At 39.3% G+C, this 19,933-nt stretch overlaps 1 protein-coding gene across 1 annotated transcript in view; it reads right to left on the reverse strand.

The window, feature by feature from the left end:
- The window catches only part of FBXL4 (F-box and leucine rich repeat protein 4), a 65,569-nt gene that overhangs the window by 11,555 nt on the left and 34,081 nt on the right, over positions 1–19,933 (reverse strand). Inside the window, exons 7-8 of the mRNA XM_008637735.2 lie at positions 7,333–7,404; positions 6,316–6,628 (exon numbers count right to left, since the gene is read on the reverse strand). Coding sequence (XP_008635957.1) covers positions 6,316–6,628; positions 7,333–7,404 — 385 coding nt within the window. The remainder of the gene's footprint in view (positions 1–6,315; positions 6,629–7,332; positions 7,405–19,933) is intronic.

Consider the following 19,933-nt stretch of genomic DNA (forward strand, 5'->3'; position numbering starts at 1 on the left):
CTAACCCAAGCCCTTTACAGAAGGTTGTGCCATGTTCGTAACCCTGCATTACTCTAGCACCGAGGCTGATTTAGGAGACAGATCACACCAGAAATAAGATTTCCAGAGCCCTGTATTTGAGCTCATTTAGAACCACTGCATAAATACCATTTAGTCCTAACAATTTATTATTATTCAATGTACTGATTTGTTCAAAAGCTTTCTGTATTGGCATTCCAATTTAAGGCAGCTTTCCAGGCTAATCTCCAGGAAAGAATGGCTCTGATGTAGAAGCCTGCTTGATCCCCTCCGCCATGAACACTAATGGACAGACAACAGTTCTCCTGCAACAGCCTGGTATAGGGGTGAGCCTTCACATCTGGACTATCTACCAAGCTCAGTCACTCCTGTAGACGTCTAACACATCTAGCTGAAGTACAGGATCATTCACCTCTAGCCAATGGCTCCTGAATACTTCATATTTACTGCCTTACTGTGATTTCATTTCACTTTCTAGAGTTCATCTTCCTATTTTCATTCTCTGAATGGGATTCAATTTCAGAAAGACTCCAGATGGTTTCAGTAGTCTCCAGTACTCTTCTGCATAAACAAGGGGGTATCTAAATGTGGTCTTCAATTATCCTATGTCAGGCTCTCAGATTAGTTGATTTAAGACCTTACTGAACATCACCCAAGGACAGTCTTTGCTATCATGTCCCCAAATTTTATCTCCTCCACAGAGACAAAGCTTGTCATTATCATTGTGATTTTTAACTCCTTTATCATTATATAATCACCATCATCAGAACTGTCTGGTGGTTCATGCAACAGTCCCTAGGGCTTTACATAGAAATTCTGTAATATGCTTTATTTATTCACTTCATTTGACCATGAACTTTACCACAGCATCACTGTTCTACCATAAGGACCTGCTCTACCATTCCAAATGCAACTCTAGGAACAACACATTATGCTACTTATCTTTTTTTCCACCAAGCCTTAAAATTGCTACTACATCAGCACCTTCATCTAAACCCAGTCTCATTTATGCATCACAGCTTTTATGCTTCAAGATCCAAATGTGTTTCTACAAGCATGCTAGATTTAGATGCCTAGCTACAGATTTTTTGTGTAGGATGTTCTTCGTTCCTTCCTACCTGAACTTTGATAGTTCTCCTACCATTTCATCTAAGACTTTTAATAGATTTGCAACTAAGTAGGTCATCCTAAATTGCATGTTTTATTGCACCTGGGTTTTTTTCCTCCTCAGACTCAAAATTTTATGTTAGGAAATACCTTCTTCTAAAAGCAATCCAGTTGGGGTTTGGTTATTCAAACCACAGGATAAGTGAACATTATCTGTAGTCTTACTTTTATTTATACAATGTACAGTTAGTAAGGTATGTATCTTAAAAGCCCATTCAAAAGCATTTCAGAATTTTGATACAGCACATTTTCCTTTGTTTTTGAAGGACTGACAACGTAGTCTGCTAGTTAATTATCTATATAGTGCATTTTTCTTCTGGAGTTTGGAGGCTTTTGGACCTTTATTATTTACTACTTCTCCTCCATGGACTAATCAGCCATTTCTCAGAATACATACATAACCAAAACATTAAAATCTGCTATTTACTTTTGTTGTTCAGCTAATTCTCTGAAAAAATTCTCTTGCATCACCATTGCAAAAATCACCTCTGAGTAATGATCTCTTTGCTAGAACAATTATGTTTATTAGCTGTAAATAATTTAATTTATATCCATCATATATCCAAGTCTTCAAATTCTATAGCAGTTTAGGAGACCTGTGCACAACAGCTATAAAAACTGCCAGAACCCAAATTTCTTGGGCAAGGGACACTACTACACACAAAACAGTATTTCAGAGTAGCAACCTTGAAAATAACTAGCACTCTTCCCTCAAATATTCTGACTTTTTTTCCCTTCTTCCCCTAGACCAGCCAGACTAGCCTTTTATTCTTTACATTTTATTCCATCTATTGCACACAACTCAAATTCAAAATTTTAATGTACTACACATTTTCATGTTTGAATTGACTAACTACGTGTTGATGTTCTCAAGATAAAGCTGAAAAGTTTGACAGCTGGCAAGGGGGCAGTTGGGTTTTCTGTTGCTCAGGAAGGTGTGGGAGGTGTTGAAATGTAGATAGGAATACATGAATTTTGTGGTAACGAGGGTGTCTACTTTTCATTACTCTTCTTGTGCAGGACAGAGGCAGTTGGAACTTTTGGGGAGCGAGGTTAATATGATTTACTCTTCACCCTTGACAGCAGCTGAGAACCCCACAGCAAGAGAACTAAGCAGCTGATGTGATGTGCAAGAAAAGCTCTTGGCACTGTCAATTCAGGTTGCCATCTGACTTGTCACATTGCTCAATGCTGATCACAGTTTGAAGACTAGTTTTTTAACTACTGGTCTAGAGGTGTCCACTTAACTTTTGATAGCACTGGCTGATGTACTGCGTCACTACAGAACTGTCAGATGATCATAACTGGATCATTCTGACAGAGGGTGGAAATATGCCATGTCAGTCAGTGGAAAAGATGTGGGTTGGGAAGGAAATGATACTTGTAAGCAGCCAGTTCAGGATGTAGTGGGTAAAAACAAGCTCAGAACTAAAAGTTCAAGAGAAGCACATTGTCATGCACTCAGTGACACACTTGCACCATGCTTCCTCTTCCAAACTTATGATACAGCAAATATGACCAGCTCATGATTTTTTTGAACAGAAATTTACTTTCTATGTTTTATACAGCACAAACACAGCCTGACATCCAACAATGCTTTACATGGGCTCTTGAAAACCAGCAATTTTAATCTCCTACAGAGTTCTCTGACTCTGTAACAAGGAAATTGCCAAGCAATTATGCTAAAGGACAGATGGGTAGCAAGCCTAGGACCTATCACCTTAAAACACCATCCAGGCTATATATAATGCGTATTTTGCACCACTTACAGCTTAACAAGATTTCTTTCAGAAGCTTAGACTCCTCCATCCCTGAAGCTATTATGATGATAAATAACCTATAACTGAAACAAGAAGTTTTCTCTGACAAGTTTGTAAGTTCTAACAGCTGCAGAGGGACACCAGTAAAGTATCTTCAACACTGGTGACTACAGTGAAGACACTCTGACCCTTACTTAGATAAGTGCTCGTATACAGCAAAAACCATTGCTTTTACACAGTTTTGTTGAAGCAAAAGAAGTTCCTTTACAGCACACAGTGCTAACGTAGCAGCAATACCTCTAGACCCTTCACAATGCATACACACAAGCCAGACATTTCTGTACTTGGGAGATGACAAAGGATATAATGAGAGCACCTCTCATTCGTTCACATCACAGACAAGACCCACCGTTCAAGGTTACTCTTGCAAAGCTGAGTACTGACCTCTGGCCTCTTACAGCTTCAGACCTGTTGTCACACTTCTACTAAAGGACAAAAACATACTACACATTTATGTAGCTTAAAGTAACAGGATGGCCCTGTATCACATGCATAAAGTAAGAGCACAAACAGACATTTATGACTTTCTTGGTACTCCTGCACAGTGAGAGTCTCACTCTTTAGTTCAGACAACAGAGACTTCTGCACTTACATGGGAACACCTGGCATATCTACCTCCAGATGACACGATGTGGTTCTACTTGACAGCTCTTTCTTTTAACCATAGACTGTAGTGGTTACTATATTCAGACAAAAAAATGAACAGTTTCCTGGCTGTTGCCAAAAAAGCAGGGTAGGTCCTTCACATATATTTTATCACCTTGTACTGACTTGTTTACAGCAGAGGACAACCTTTTTTTCATCCTACCAACTATTTCTCTGAAGGAAGAAAGTAAGATTTTTTTTCAGATTATTCATTTTGCAGATAATTCCTACCAAGTATTCCTCTGAAGGAAGAAAGTAAGATTTTTTTTTCAGATTATTCATTTTGCAGATAATTCAACTGGCTATCCCCTAGAGAGGATTTATCTGAACCCAGCATGCAGTCTCACTGGAAAACTTTGACTACAAATCCACCTAACTCAGGAATATTGGTAAGCACTCAGGGAACAGAACAAACTCCTTTTCCACCTTCACATGGTATTTAAAAAAAACCCCAAAACATTAAGATGTCAAACTGAATTAAAATGTGAATTCAAACACTAAAGAAACGTGGCAACAAGCCTTCACTGCTGTCAGAGAGGCAACAGAAGTAACAGACTATCCACAGGCTTAACAGAGCCAAACTATTCTCTGGGGAGCCTCTGGTGCAGTAAGGAGGTCTTTGCCCACTTTGTGGGCAGACACCAGGTCATTGCATAAGAAACACATGGAAGTGGGTGGTCAGGAGCACATAAGTGTTTCTGAAAGACTTAATTCACTACACCACTTGGAAACTTTTGGTGTCTGAACAGGGCAATGTGCCCCTGATAATTTCGCTACAAAGCAGATTCTCTTAAAGATATGCAAAACACAGTACCCCCAGTGGGCATATAGGCTCTACAACTTGTACTAGGGGGAGGTTTTTTCTGTTTATACTCCTTCTCCATGTTGCTCAGAAGGTAACTTTCTCAGTCAGAGGTGAGTAAAACTCTTTATCATGACAGAAGAGTGTACTGTGGGTACAATCTGAAGCCATATGCTAAACACTTTGCAATAAATGCTGATAGCCTTAAACTTGCTTGCAACATTACTCACATTGATGTCTCTCAGTTCTTTGCAGTATCCCTCTCAACCTAAATGTAATATTTTCATTATAATTATTAAATGTTAGAAGTACACAGAGCTGTTGCAGTGCATGTGGCACTGGCCACAACAGCAGAGCATTCAGAGGACTGATGGACAGGCCTCCAGAACACAGAGGTCTGATTCTCACCTTCGTTACAGCGAGCTCCCCTGCTCCAAGTGGTTCTTAGTTTACATGTTTTAAGTTTATTGGTTCAGGAGTTCCCCACCCAGTTTTATGTATAAGTTCATGTTTATGTATTTCCCTTAGTTGCTTATGTATTAGTTCTGGAAAGTTCTCCCTTCTTCGATGCCCCATTGGTCTACTCATGTAATTCCCTCCCCTAAGTTATCCCCATTGGTTATTCCCCTGTTGTCTGCTCCTCCTCAGTTGGTTCCCATTGTTTTTTTCCCTTTGTTTCACCCCCCCCCTATAAAATGCAGTGCTTTCCCCCTTTTCCTGGTCTTTGTCCCTGGATCTTCCACTGGCAATAAACCAGCTGGAAGCTGCACAGAGACTCCTCTCTCATCCTTTGCCTCTGCCGATGCTTTTACACCACCATTGTTTGGGGCTCGCTCCTTGCGAAGGAGCCAGCTTTCCCTGCAAGCTGCAGCCAACCCCTGCCTGCAGCAGCAGAAGCCAAGGACATCTGCAGCTGGACGCTGTGCTGCCTCAGGCAGCCCCAACAGTGTCACAGAGCAGCTACTTTATTCCCTTCCATTTAAATCTTCCTTTTTCAGATAACCTGTGAAAATAAGTTGGTAAAAACACGAAGAATTTTCTCCCACATTGATGTCACAAACATCCCTGCTGTCCTACATTATTATAAAAAGAAAACCTCATATGCCACCATAAAAGAGTAAATTCAGCATCACACAAAACTATACTTCTCAAAGTCCTCACTTGAGAGTTCAAAGTATATTTACTTTAGATTTCTAAAAATACTTTCAACTATGGAAGTTGCAGAGGATTAGAAATTTCAGATTTGCTATGCTTTTTAACCCTCATCACTTCCTTCCCACCTTACTAGAAAGTCTATTTAAGTTTTGCTGTTAATTACCCTTTCATCTTTATTAACTCAAATTCACTTCCTGATAAAAATGATGAAGAAATTCAGTATTGCAGAGTATATACCTATATAATATAAATAACAAGTATTTACTGCACAAAAGCAAAATCTGTTTATTGATCAGACTCATGCTATAAACGTACTTCATCACACTTCACAGAAATAAAACCACAAAAGCAGAAGGAATGATAAGAAATTGGATCTTCTGATAATCAAAAGAGAAAGGCTTCAGTTAAAAAAAACGATGGTCATGAAAATAAAAATTACTGGAAAAAATCTTGCACGTAAATTCTAGTTTAAGCAATTCATACTCAGCAATCAAGTTATACGGCTGGTATAAATCCACTGGATTCTGAGTCAGAATTCATGCAGTAAGTAAAACATCCCTCTTTTTTTCCACGTGCTAAACCATAATTTTAAGAAATAATTATTTAAAAATTATGTTTAGAAGACAGTTTTGTCTTAATGACTCCTCTTTAACTGAAAGGCTTTCGAGACACAGTAAAACAAACACCAATATTCCTACATCCTCTTACCCAATATATCCAGCTGCCGTAAGTGCGTACAGTTGGCAGCGAGCTCCTCGATGTCTGTGTCACACACAGACCTGTTGGCCGTGAGAAAGAGCTTCTGCAAATTGGGGAGTTTACGTGCAAGGTTTGTGAAGCAGCCTGTACTGCTCTGTAGCGTAGGGCACCAACCAAGATCAAGTTCTTCCAAAAGCTGGCAGCCTGAAGCCAATTCTGCAATCCCGCTTTCAGTTATGTTTTTACATCTCCACAAATCCAGACTGCGAAGCTTTTTGCATTTTGCTCCCATCATGCTTGCTATAAGGTCATAGTCTTCAATCTGCAAGGAAAGCAAACACTTGGTGACGTGTAACATCGTTCCACATATACAGAGGTGTTTCAAGGTTTGCTTCCTAACACACATAACAGATGTCTGAAGCATTTGTCATTTCTAAAGAGCTCTGAGAATTGTCCATTGTATGGTACAGTGAGATCTACTTTTATAAAAGACAAAAATAAAATAAATTTCCTATAAACCCCAAATATAGGTGTTTTTAAATTCACTCAATACTGAGGATCAAAATGCAGCAAAAGTTGTTTCTTTGGAGAAACTTCTTTTGCACAGTTATTTTCCCTTAAAAAGATGATTACAACAGCTTTTATGACCACAGAAAGTGTAAGCACTGAAGAATGCTTGAAGAATTTACTTATTTCCATTTTACATTGATCAGTTGCTACATCTCCTTATGAAAGTCTCATTAACTACTTATTAAGTGATTATGCATATAGAGAATGCCCAAAAACTTAGAAAGAGGCTGAAGGACTCTGAGAAAGCCTACAAGCTATGTTTTAGGCCTACTAAACCAGTACGTAACCCTTAAGTATATGACCAAGCTGCATTCATCTTGAACCTTCCAAAGAGTAGAGTCTTGTATCACTGTCACATTTAACACACCTTTGTGAAACAAACCCAGACTGAGTTCCAAAGCAAGCGAATGCACACACCCACACCCACACCCACCCTGAATGGGTGGTGTCACTCACCATGACACAGCTGCCCAGGCTGAGGTGCTGCAGCTCCGAGCAGAAGTTCAAAATACTGAGCAGGGCTGTTTGCTGCCACGGGGGAACACATCAGAAGGAAATATGGAAAGTGAAACAGAGAAGAGGTCAATTAGACATTAAAGGCTGTCACCGCATTTCCTGAAATACAGCTCAAAACTCTTTTACAGATGCCTCAAATGCCACCTAATGAGTCTCTGGGTACTTTACCCATTGATTGGCTTAAAGAAATGGTAATCGTTACAAACCTTTATGCAAGTCACTTTGGATGGGGTTCTGTGCTGCCCTGAAGAGACCCACACACCACTGACCTATCTGCTCATTTCCCATAGGAGAGCTTATGAAGAAGCGTAGCAAGATCAAAAAACAGGCAAGGCCAGCCTGCAAACACAGAGGGCTGGGGACACACCAGGAGAAGAGGGCAGGCTCTGACATTCACCCATCAGCTGCAGCCTGATGGAACTGCCAATAGAGCTGCACAGCATTAGGGCTGGGCTGGTGACTTTAATGTCAAAGGAGGCTCCGTGCTGACAAGGATGCTGACAGCCATTGAGCACTTGTCACTACTATCACGCACACTGAAACAGATATAATGTGTATTTTACAGTCCTGTTCCTGTCATTTAATGTGGCCATTCTTTGCCAAAAGTACTGCACATTGCTCAGCCTGAAATTGGACTGCAACATCAGATGCACCTTACATAAAGTGCACAGCTGTTCTGTTCCACAACAAAAGAAACTACAGATTTTTTCCCTGTGTTTCTAAGATACAGTAAAGACCCTTCTGCATTGTCTGTAGCCATATTTTGTTTTGTAGTTGGAAACACACACAGTGTGAAAAAAAGAACATAATCTGGGATTCACATCCCAAATATCTGTGCATCACACTTAAAACATCACTTCATTAGGACTTTGTAATCTATATGAACTTTAAAACAGGACTAGGCTTCACAACACATTAACAACAAAAACGTGGATTTCTACAGGATATCCAACAATTTCTAACAGAAATAAACCCCCAAGCAATATACAAGTGACAAAGTCATCGACTGCTGTTAAGTGTAATTACAACAAGAACACTAGTCAACAATGTTTGTATGCAGGGGTAGTATAATTTATAGTTTATTTAAATATAAATTTACTTGTTTTCAGAAAGTTTATAGTTAAATGGTTTACTTAGTTTCCTCAGTTTGTTACATTCCAATGAAACGTGGCAGAAATATGATCCTTCATATCGCCAAGAAGAAACATCTGATTCCTTGCACTGGAGACATGGAACAGGGACACAGCACAGGGTATTCACAGAGACCATTTCAGACATTTAATTTAGGTGTCTCCAGGGAGCAATTATAAACACCCAACATTTGACATGTATGGAATCTCGATTCCAACCTGGCCTTCTAAGATTTGATTTCCCAAAGGCAGCCTAAAAGTAGATGCTAAGAGTAAGCCTTCCTCACACGTATCTTGGTAGAAGTCTAGAAACTCACTGTCCCCATGAGTGCTTGACTTTCATTTTTAAAGGAAAAGGTAGCTAGGGAATGAAACACAAGCATTAAAAATTCATTACTAAAGAGGTTATTAAGAATATTTTAAGGCTGGTAAATGTGTAAATATCCAATTCATTTTAAATTGCGCCCTTAATAAGCAAATGGTTCATTTGGATCATTAAAGAGGAATAAACAAATAACTCAAAGAGAATGAGACATAGTCTTTCCTTTTCAACTCAGTGAAAGCTATGAGCTTTAGAACCTACCCAGACACACAAATTAAAAGCAAAATCCCCAAACTGCTGTCTGCAAACCTTACATATCGGAGCTAAACAGATCAGTCTCTGACTGCACACAGAGCTCCAAACAAGGTTTCTGCAGGTATTCAGATAACTCCACAGGAAAGCTGAATATACTGCTGCATTCTACCAAGTTTTTTAGTAATGGTTTCCAGACTGGAATTTAAACACTGGCCTGAAAGGATGAGAAACAGCAATCTCTTTCCTTAATTGACACAAACAGTATAAAAGTGAACAGTCACTCTGAATAGCTTGTACGATGTGGAATCAATTCCATGCTTCTTCAGAGAGGGGTGAAATAGAGAGGAAGACTAGTATTCATAATTATCTTCATAGACAACTGAGCTCCTTGTGTTAACATGAACAGGAATGTCATGGATCTCTCGGAGTACCTTTTAGTCCCTCTCTTTTTTAAGACAGTCCTTCCTGTACTGACATGCACCGAGTCCACATTTTCAAAGGTCTTTTCACAATCTATTATTTTAAATCATTATTTTAAAAACCAAAACAACTTAAAAAAACCCACTAGAAATCTGAGTAATCGAAGGGAGCTTGGTAGAACACCATGTCATACCATCAGAAATCATGCCAAGTCAAGCTCAAGAGTAAACAACTACATACTCAACATTCATTTCACTGGCTATATTAATTCCTCTTCTGGGGCGCATACATGCCCACACACAGCAAACCAGATTTCCTTCAGACGCAGTGTCTGTTCTTCTGTAACTGAGGTGGGCTTTGCATATGTCATGTAAGAAGAAAAAACCCTTTGTGCATGCCTAGCTGTGTCTCAGTCAGTTGAGAACCCAGGTGGCAAAAGACATGAAAATAGCTGGAGAGAATGGCAGCTCACAGAATCCATATGCACTACATATAGAAGGACTATCATTGTAATAACCTGTCTGTGTCGCACCATCTGTCAGTACAACAACATGAGTGACAACACTCTACTTAAGCAAAAGAGATCAGCAAGGCAATCACACGATCCTGGAGCTGTAACACAGGCCAACTTCCAAATGTTAAAGTGCTTCACAGGAAGAGCTAAGAGGCCACCTAAACTCCAGATCAGCAAGCCTTAACCTGGAGTCTAACTTCACTTTCTTGGCCAAGCACAGACAGTCAAATCAAAGACTGTCTAACAACATCAACGACATCTAACAACATTCTTTAGCCTACTAGCCAAGACATATATAGTTTGGAGATTTTTTGAGTTTCCCCTGAACCAAAGGCAAAGTTGCTTCATACATGCTCCCTTTTACAGTGATTGAGAGAAGAGTGGATGATTATAAAACCCCAAAATACACGAAAACAAAGAAACACTCTGGAAACAAACTTTAGGTAAGATTTACTTTTGCTTGTGGAGTCATGGCTTCAGTGGTCTGAATTTCTTATGCCATCCAAGCCAAACCAAAACCTACCAAAACAATTAATTTTTATAAGACACCACAGACAACAGGAAGAGTTCAAAGTGGGTGAATAAAATGGTCTGCCCTATCCTCCATTCCCAGGAAAGATGTTTTCAGATGAGGAAAACATACAGTGAAGAAGTTGCTTTCAGAGAGAAGACTTTGACGCCAAACTCATCAGAAGGATATGACAGTGCTGCTAAACACAACATTACAGAGCAGATTTCAGAAATATTTTAGGGCATAGTAGTGAGTCATAAACCTCAGAAAAAGGGAAGATGGTCTGAAGATTCTCTGAAATCTTTATATAGTGGTACAACAAATGTCTGTCAGAAAGGACATCAACAGGGCTGATCCTGGCTTGACCTAGAGATGAGATTACCACTTGAAATCCTACTTTACTCCACACAAGACAGGTGACAGGTCTGCCCAAACATCAAAGTCTTCCACTCTGTAATGCATGCCTGGATACATACAGTAATACCTACTGGAAGATAGTTATGTGCTGTGTATACTTCAAATAAATAGGTGATATTGGACTAAATTGTATCTTGTCTTTGTAAAGGCCTTGGCCATCACGCAGGTTTTGACTTCGATGTTGCAAAAGCCTTGCTGGTTTGAACAGACAACCCACCAGCAGAGAAACCAAACACTGATGCCAGAGGATTACACTTGGTAAGACTGAATCTTGCTTGACTTTTTTCAGGATTTTTTTACATTCATGATCCAGCAGAAAGCACAAATCATTTCTGATGTTACTATGATAAAGAAAGCATCCAACTGAGCTTGAGCTCAATGTCTGTTCAAACAGAAAGCCCTTCTGTCTGTGGCAGATGGGACTCACCTGTTAAAGATGCACTTTGAATATTTGACTATTTACTCATTGCAGTTTCATTGTCAAGCACTCAGAGATTAAAAAAATATAAAAAGGGTTAAAAAAATACAAATGATGCACTATAATATCACATAAGAGCTGCATTGCCATACAAGGTATGAAAACAAGTGCACCACAGTGTGACTCTGGAAGATTAAAGGAAGAGCTTAAGAAAAACAACAAAGTTTTGCGTTGGGTTGGGTTAGGGAAGAAATAATCTGCAGCTTTTAATTAACTTTCTATAGATAAATCTTTAAAGATACTTTAAAATTTGTTACTTTTTTACTGGAGACAAACGAGATTTTTTGAGTTTCCCCTGAACGGGAAACAACCTGAAAGGTTGTTTTTTCCTCTTCTCAGAAGAACTTTGACATAAATTGGGAATTCTTCCAGCCCCTCAACAAAACAAGAGCCTAAATCTTTTACAAGATTTTTATTCTTCTGCAATTTTTTCTTCAAATTTTTCAGTGAAGTTAATGCTAAGACAAAGGAATCTAAAGACTATCTTAAGATAATTAAAGACTGCTTCCTCCCTTCCCTTGCTTGCTTTTAATCAGGGTTACTAATTCTCCAGTTAACCTTTTTGTTGAAGCAAAAATTGAATTATGCAGGATTTAATTTTGTATTTTTAGCATTAAAAATCCAAGTTACAAGTGAAAAGCATTTCCTTCAATACCCACCCCACATCCCTGCCTCAATGAGGAGAGGTAAATGTGGTGGTAATGAGGAGGTAGCTCTGCAAGGTGCTCTAAGTATTCTGTCTTCCTAAAAACTATCTAAGTCAATAACTTTTGAATTAATTCCTTAAAATTCTTGGAACCTGAGATACTGAAAGAAAGAAGAACTTGAGAACTGCAGACTAAGGCCAGGCCAGTGAAATCTCTGTCTCTCTCAAGCCCACCAATCACATCCATAATTCTCAGAAGCTGATTCTTTAGCAGAAAAATCAGAACATTCTTAGAACTGTACAGAAAGGCTCCTCTTTCATGATCTGGGCAGAAGCTTCCCTTTTGTTCCCAAAAGGTTTAAATTTACAGCATGGGATGTTGGAACTGGCTGACTCACCCAGAGAAACACACAACTGTGGGAACAGATTAGCTCAAAACATCTCTAACTTCAGCACACACACCCGTGAGTGCTACTTGCTGTTTTTAAATTAAACTGTATTTTCAAATAGTTGATGTATCAGTCTATCTTAAGCCAGTGAGCCAGTGAAGTAGTATTTCATAGGTGTCTTTGTTTGAAAGACAGGTGTCTGCCAAGGAAGGCAGAAGCCTCCCTTGAAATGAAATATGCAACCCCCTTCCCTCTGAATTATTATAATTTTGAAATTAAGGGGTTTCAGGCAAAGATATGAGGAATAGGAATATCAGTTCTTTACTAATGTATAACCAGTCAAACAAACAACAATAACTATGGCAGTAACAGCAAACAATCACAAACCCAGTCCCAGCCTTCTCGGCTGTCAGGCTATTTCCCCTCGGGTGCAGTTCCGCTCGCAGCCGGCAGGGGCGCTGGCGGCTCCCGGTGAGCAGGGCAGGTGCGATGGTTCCCCCGCGGCTGCAGGGGGCGCTCCGGAGCGAGCTCGGGGAGCACGCGGCACCGGTGCCCTGGGATCCCGGGAAGGGATGGGACAAAGGCTTCACAAACCCCTGGGCAGCCGATCCCGGTGTCCGGCCAGACCCTCGGGAACAGCAGGCTGGAACAGCAGGGACGAGCACAAATCCCGGGTGGCAGACAAGATGTATTAAACTCAGGAGCTGCAGCAGGAACTCCTGGAGGTCTGGGCAGGCAGGGCGTGCGGGGCTACAGAGTAGCGAAGGCTGGAACGAGCGGCAGGGGCGGGGCGGCTGCAGCTCGGCTCCCAGCGGGGCAGGGAAAGGCGGGCTTGGGAGCCCCGAGGTTTTTCCTGAGGCACCCAAGCAGATGGTGAACAGGTCTCTCTTTTAGTAAGGTGGGCTGTTAGGGTCCCAGTGCAACAGCCACTCCAGTGAGCAAGCTCTACTCACAGTAGAAGGAAGGCAGCCGAAAAAGCAGAAGCCTGCAGTGCTGATGAATTCCCTCCACCACGATGGCAGCCTCTCTCTCCATCCGAACACCGAGAACCACAGCCCACAAGCCCAGGTGAAAGAGAGTAACCCACTGGACCCCTCCCTCTGTGGCCAGGTCTTTTGCTTCTCCCAAGCACCCAGCAATTTGTCGCCCCAGTAACATATATGGGAAAAATTCCTCAAGAGAAAAAAAAGAAAACAGAAGGGGAACTCCCCAAACCCCAACAATAGGTACCACACCAAAAAAAGTTTCAGCGTACTAGAACTACCTGTAGTAAAAAACCCCATCAACCAACCAAGGAAATCCTCAGAAGAAACCAATTCTATTTCAATCTGAGTGCCACTATTGCTATAAATATTTGTAATTACAAACACCCCATGCAAATGTAAAAGATGATCTTGTCAAGACTGTCAAAAGTAATTAAAAATCTATAAAAAATTCACAATACTTATTTTTTCCTCCCTTTGGCATTATACAGCACTAGAAGAAAGACAAAAATCAACTGTTTGGGTGAGGGGATTTTCTTGGCACAGTCTGTGAAAGAACTAAGTCAGAAATTACTTGGCACGTGCTGTTCTACCACAACGATTAAAAACCTCTTTGGATGCGAAGCCAGAATTCTGCAAACTTCTATTAAACTATGCCTTTTGGAAGGTACAACAGGGCAAACCAATACTGCCTGTAAGTAAAAAAAAGGTCTACTTAGTGAATTTCAAGGTATCATACCTCCGCGTCTAAAAACCTACAATCATGCTGCAGTAGTCCCCAAAAGCAATTTTTTCTTACAGAAAGAAGAACGTAATACATTAATAATGCAGAAAACCAAATGTAGAGTAATGGTGAAATACGATTTTCATCTAAATCTGCTCCAACAAAGAAACTGTAAAACATGATTCCAGGATTATTTCCTCTCCCATTCATTCCCTGCCCACACAGTATTTTAAGGCATCAAGATAACTTCAGTTACGGACTTGTTGGTCTATGATACTTCAAAACAATTATGCTAAAGATACAAGGTACTGTGAGAGATTTATAGAGATGAGATGAGATGCATGCTTATAAACATGTAAGAGTCAGTGGTTTAACCAGTTAAAAAAACCACAAAGTTAGTTTTAGATAATTATAAAGTACTAGCCTTAGTTTTCAGAAGAAGTTTTCATACCTGCTGGTTGCCCAGAAAATACCCATCTTTAGACTACTTCCAGGATTTTGAGTTCTGAGGATAAATACCTATTCTCAGTAGCTTATTTTTTACAGAAAAAAAACCCACATCCAGGGATAGTACACTAACATTCAATAACACACAAAATACATAATATACTATTTCTTGAAACTAAACTTGGATCTGTGGTCTACACAGCTAGTCAAATCGTTCACCTTCTTTTGGTCTGCTTTCACTTCTCTATATGTTAATTTTCAGCTAAATGAAATGTTACAGAAAATGTCAGTTATTGAAACTGGCAGGGAATCATATGTCGAATTAGAACTAAATGGTGGCCAAATTTATTTAATGCTTAAGTCCTTCAGTTCCCCAAGCAATTTCATAAGGAAACAAATAGAAGTGATCACCTCACCCTTTACAAGGTAGTTTTTGTGGCCTTTTGGAAGAACAAGATGCCTATGTAGTCCCAGACAGAGATATCACTGCAAGTATCCAACCATTTTGTGCCCAGAAATGATTATACCTCTTAAGCAAGCTTTAACAATCCTTTTCTCAAATTTTCCAGAGGAAAAAAGGTAAAGCTTTGTAACAAACTGAACTTCCTGCAACTTAGAAAACCCTGTTATGTTATGTACAGTATTTCAAGTCCTCACACACCCCCTGTACAGAGTATCCTATATAGTACCACACATGTCAGAGAATCTCAGCCTTCTTTATATTTATCCTCATACCACAGCTATAAAATGAGTAAGTTGCTACTACACAAATTTTACTGATGGAAGAAGTGTGGCATACAGAAACCGTGCACCTTGTAACTGGCCATGGTCCCGGTCAGAGATCAGGAGAAAAAAGCTCCCAGGTTAAGTCCTCAGTTAGTGTCATCAGCACTAAATCAGAGAATCACACAAGAGCTAAGTGTGGGAAGGAACTTCTGGAAACTGTTTAGCCCAGACCACCTGGCTCCAGCTCAGCTGTCATCTCCAACCTGACTGAAAAACGCTGTCAAGAGATGTAAGACCCAGTCCCTTTCTGGGATGAGCCCCCCGCCCTGTCCTTAAATACCACAATCACAAGTCTATTTGAGTGATACCTTCTTATAGTAATGCAAACAATTTTCATTTATAGATTCAAAATAAACATGGCAGCAAATAATTTTCCTCCACAGTAGAAGCTAGCATTAGAACAGGAATTCTGTTCTCCCTCAAGCATCCATCAGCTATCACCTTGCAAGATACAACATGGAAAGAAACATGATGAAAAGGGAAATAACTGAAATGTATTTATTAAAAATCAGCTTCCCGTCTTCCCCTAATGCACTTGGATTACAGGATCATTTTTGAGATATGATTTTTGAGACAATGATAAAACTTTTGTCTCCAAAACTTTACAACATGTTTTAAAAAGCTGCTGCAGTATGAACACTTATAAGGTGGAATGAGCCTTACTACCAAGTGCAGGTGTAGCCTTTCAAAAGTCAGAACAACTTGGCTCCTCAGAAACAGACCCAGTAAAATTTGCAAGCTGGGATTCAGAATATACAGGGGCACCTTTTTGTTCTCTACAGCTAATTGGCAGTGCCAGGGGCACAGCAGAGACTGGGGCACAGCAACACAGCAATTACTGAATTAATTCAATGAAAGTAATAGTCTCAGCAGTTAATTAAATTACTGTATTCTGGTTTTGCTTTATTTGGTCAAATTATGTCCTCCCTTATGTCTGCAAATCTGTTTTACACCTTCATTCTTCCCCCTCACTTCACGTTACAGGCTCAAACAACCAAATTCCACGCTATCAGCCTGACATGAAATCAAAAAGCACCATCAAGGCCCTGTATCACACGATTATTTGTCACTGACTCAACTTGATTCCAAGAATCCACATTCCAGCTAGAGCCTTTCAACTTTTTTTTTCCCCCACTATTTGCTTGCAACTCTTCATCCTAAAGATTCATACCCAAGCCAATGGAATTTTGTCCAAAGTGAAAACCCTTTAAACAATAGCTCTCAAAGGTATGATATGACCCATAACAGGCTATTTCTGAAAACTCTGTAGAACAGTTTTATGGCAGCATTAACTTATATTGCTCATGGCACAAGAAAATAAGAGCTAAAATTACTGCTACAATTCTTCTGCTTCTTTTTGGTATCCAAGATTCCCAGTGTCCTCTCTCACAGCTGCCCAAGTTCCAAATTTGTTTTTGGTCAAAATTATCAGAGATAAAATCTATAAATACAAAACTTGCTTTAAAATGTGTGAAAAACAAAATCCTTTGTCCATTGTAATTGGTTTTGAATTTAATTGATTTTGTATCTCAAATATAATTCAAATACAAACTTTAAAAACTTCTTCTTTACACATTAGAAAGATTTCAGAATGTCATGCAACATGAAATATATAATCTTACATTAAAATTTACACCCATCAATAAGAAGACTGACAAGTTCTCCTACTGTAATTGTGGCTTTGGTGTCTTTAAAATACAATTTTGGCTGCATTATTTATATGGACTAAATACTTCACAGTAAGCATTAAATTAAGACAATTTCATGCTTAAGGATAAAGATATTGCCAATTACTATATACAATAATACCTCCACTGTGTGGTGGCCGATCGGCCTGTGGCACAAGGGACAGAGAGCTCTTGGTAAGACAGTCTCTGGTGCCAGAGACTTACTGGTCAGGGTTAGGGTGACCAGGAAGGCTTCTCCCAGGACGCATTGCTCTGTTACAGTAACCTACCCCAGTTTAGCTCCCCCGGTTGGCTGTTGGCCTCTACCCCTTGTCGCTCCCCCAGAGCTTCTCCATTGGTCCCTGTTCCCTAGCCCCGCCTTTTCCCTGCCCCCAGATAAAACCCCTGAGTTCGCCGTTGTTCTCTCTTTTGCCTCTGTAACCTTTGACAGTGTAGAAGCAATAAATGCTCCTGTTGGAACCCCCACAAAAGAACCTTCCCATCTCTTTGCTGCTGACTTTATACAGAAGCTAGCCGTGCGTTTGTGCGTGCACACGTGTGAGCCCACAGGGCCGGACAGAGACAGTAATACCTCTGTTTATTGTATTCTTCAAATTTATCAATGCCAACAAGTGCTTAAGTTATGCTGTGAATACACTCTCAATGAATAAACATGAAGGAGTTATGTATTAGTGAATACCAAAAACACCAGCACAAAAATCCCACAAATACAATAGTGGTCTTCAGCACAAAGAAATTACATTTATAAAAAGTTGAGATTAGTTTCTCAAAGCAAGATACAAATTATTCAAGCATACACATAATCAAACAACCTTTGAGAACCTTTAATAACAAACTTATAGCACTGGAAAAATAAGCTACATTTTGTGGGGAGGAGTATAGCCAGGCAGGACACTTCTTTCAGTTACTAAAGAGTTACTGGAAGTCACTGGACTTCCTTTCTTCTAACAGAAAGGTTGAAATAATTCAAAGGCATTGGAAGCTTCAATTCAGAGGTTTGAAAACAATTTTATACACACAACCTCACACTCAATATGTCAAGGAAATAACATTATATATGGCCTTAAGAATCAGCAGGGTTAGGACCAAAGAATACAACATCCTCCAGATGGTACAGCAATCTTCCAAAGTAGCAGTGCACTAAGTAGCAGAACACCAGCATTGCCCATTTCACTAAAAATATATACTTAAAAATTGGAGCTTTGATTACAGAGACAATGGCAACATTTTCAAATACAAAACCTATTCAAAGAAAATAGCTAAAATAAGAAGAAACTGTAATTACACTTGCTCAGACAACATAACGTTATCAATTTTAATAAGTTTCCACTGTCCTCAAAATCTATGCATCTAAAAAAATCATTAACAGTAGTCAATTTTCTGCAGAGCGCTTCCTTAGAACTTCTCTATTAGTGTCACAGTAACCATATACATGGAAAAAGTACAACAAATACTTTAAATTTAGATGCTGAAATAACTTTTTTCCTCTTTTTTAGTATTAAAAGGCAAAAAAGTAAAGGGAGAGGCTACAGCAAGACTTAGACTTCGTAACAAAATCCTGTATCTGGGTAGGTACTTAAGGGTGTGAATGGGAGAAATACAATTTCTTTTATTAAAATGTTAATTCTGTATTTTTTATTAACCGTAAAGCAACACCAGAAACAGCATTATCAAATATTGACAAATAGCATGGAGGATCTTCATCTCTTCCTATGTTATTTAATCACGTCTAAATCCACAACCAAAAGCAAAAGTTGTACTATTCACCCAGATGTGCTCTAACACATGAAAATTTTGTGATTTATTTTGAATACTGCTTGGTTTAAGAAAAAAAAGCAAGCCACTAAATTATTTAGGAAAACAGGCTAAATGAAGTGAACAGATTTTTCTTTTGGTTTCTTCTTCCTGGGTTTTGAGACAGAACTTTAACAGAACACCATATCAGCTCTGTTCTTCTCACCTTACTTTCTCGTAATAAACACATACTTGTGATCAGTTTGCAGTTTTTTCTTAGTGGATTCACAGCCTCAGATTCTTTTCACTGAGCAGATCCATTGGCAACAATACAATGCCAAGCTCTTGATTAATCATTAGCATTGTTCCTCTGTTTGCTCCTTAAAAGCTCCAACAATGAAGACTGCAGTACAAATTTCACAAAAATCACGAACACTTACCACTCCTTGACAAGTTTTAGAGAAGTCTCAATCACTTCACCGCATGCTTGATCAATCTATCCTTTTCTGCATATAGCCACCACTTACTAACAAGCATTTCTGTACCAGCTGAAAAGTACAAAAGGAATGGCAGCCTATTTTGTACAGATAACCAAAGATTTGCACTAAGAGAAGCTAATGTTGAGAAAGATAATGTTATTTCTACAAATCTGTGACTTTTGTCACAGCTCTAATACTCTAATTCAAATCCTATGCTACATCTTCATTCTTTTCCTTTTATTTTTTGACCTGTGATGCACAATGTATATTGTTAAGTGGCTTCATATTAACAAGTAACACATAAGCATCATATCCAATTTACCTATTTAAATTTCCAGAAATTTCTCTTCCACTGTTTGTTAGGAATAGTGCCTTTTGCTCATAATTATGCATAAAATGGAAGTGCAATCTTAAATAAACTTGATTATGAATGAATGTTCTTGTCAGCTACAAGCAGAGGCATGTCCATACACATGAAAGGCAGAAGTGAATCTTCACAATTTAATGGCTTCAAAGCCAGGAAATCTTTACCACCTACATTCAATCTAATTTCAAGCTCTGCTCAGCAAAGCGATAGCAGAGGAATGACAGCTACCAATCACTTCAGAGTACATCTCA

Source organism: Corvus brachyrhynchos, unplaced genomic scaffold (genome assembly GCF_000691975.1).
Source record: "Corvus brachyrhynchos isolate BGI_N302 unplaced genomic scaffold, ASM69197v1 scaffold14, whole genome shotgun sequence".
NCBI classification, from domain to species: Eukaryota; Metazoa; Chordata; class Aves; order Passeriformes; family Corvidae; genus Corvus; species Corvus brachyrhynchos.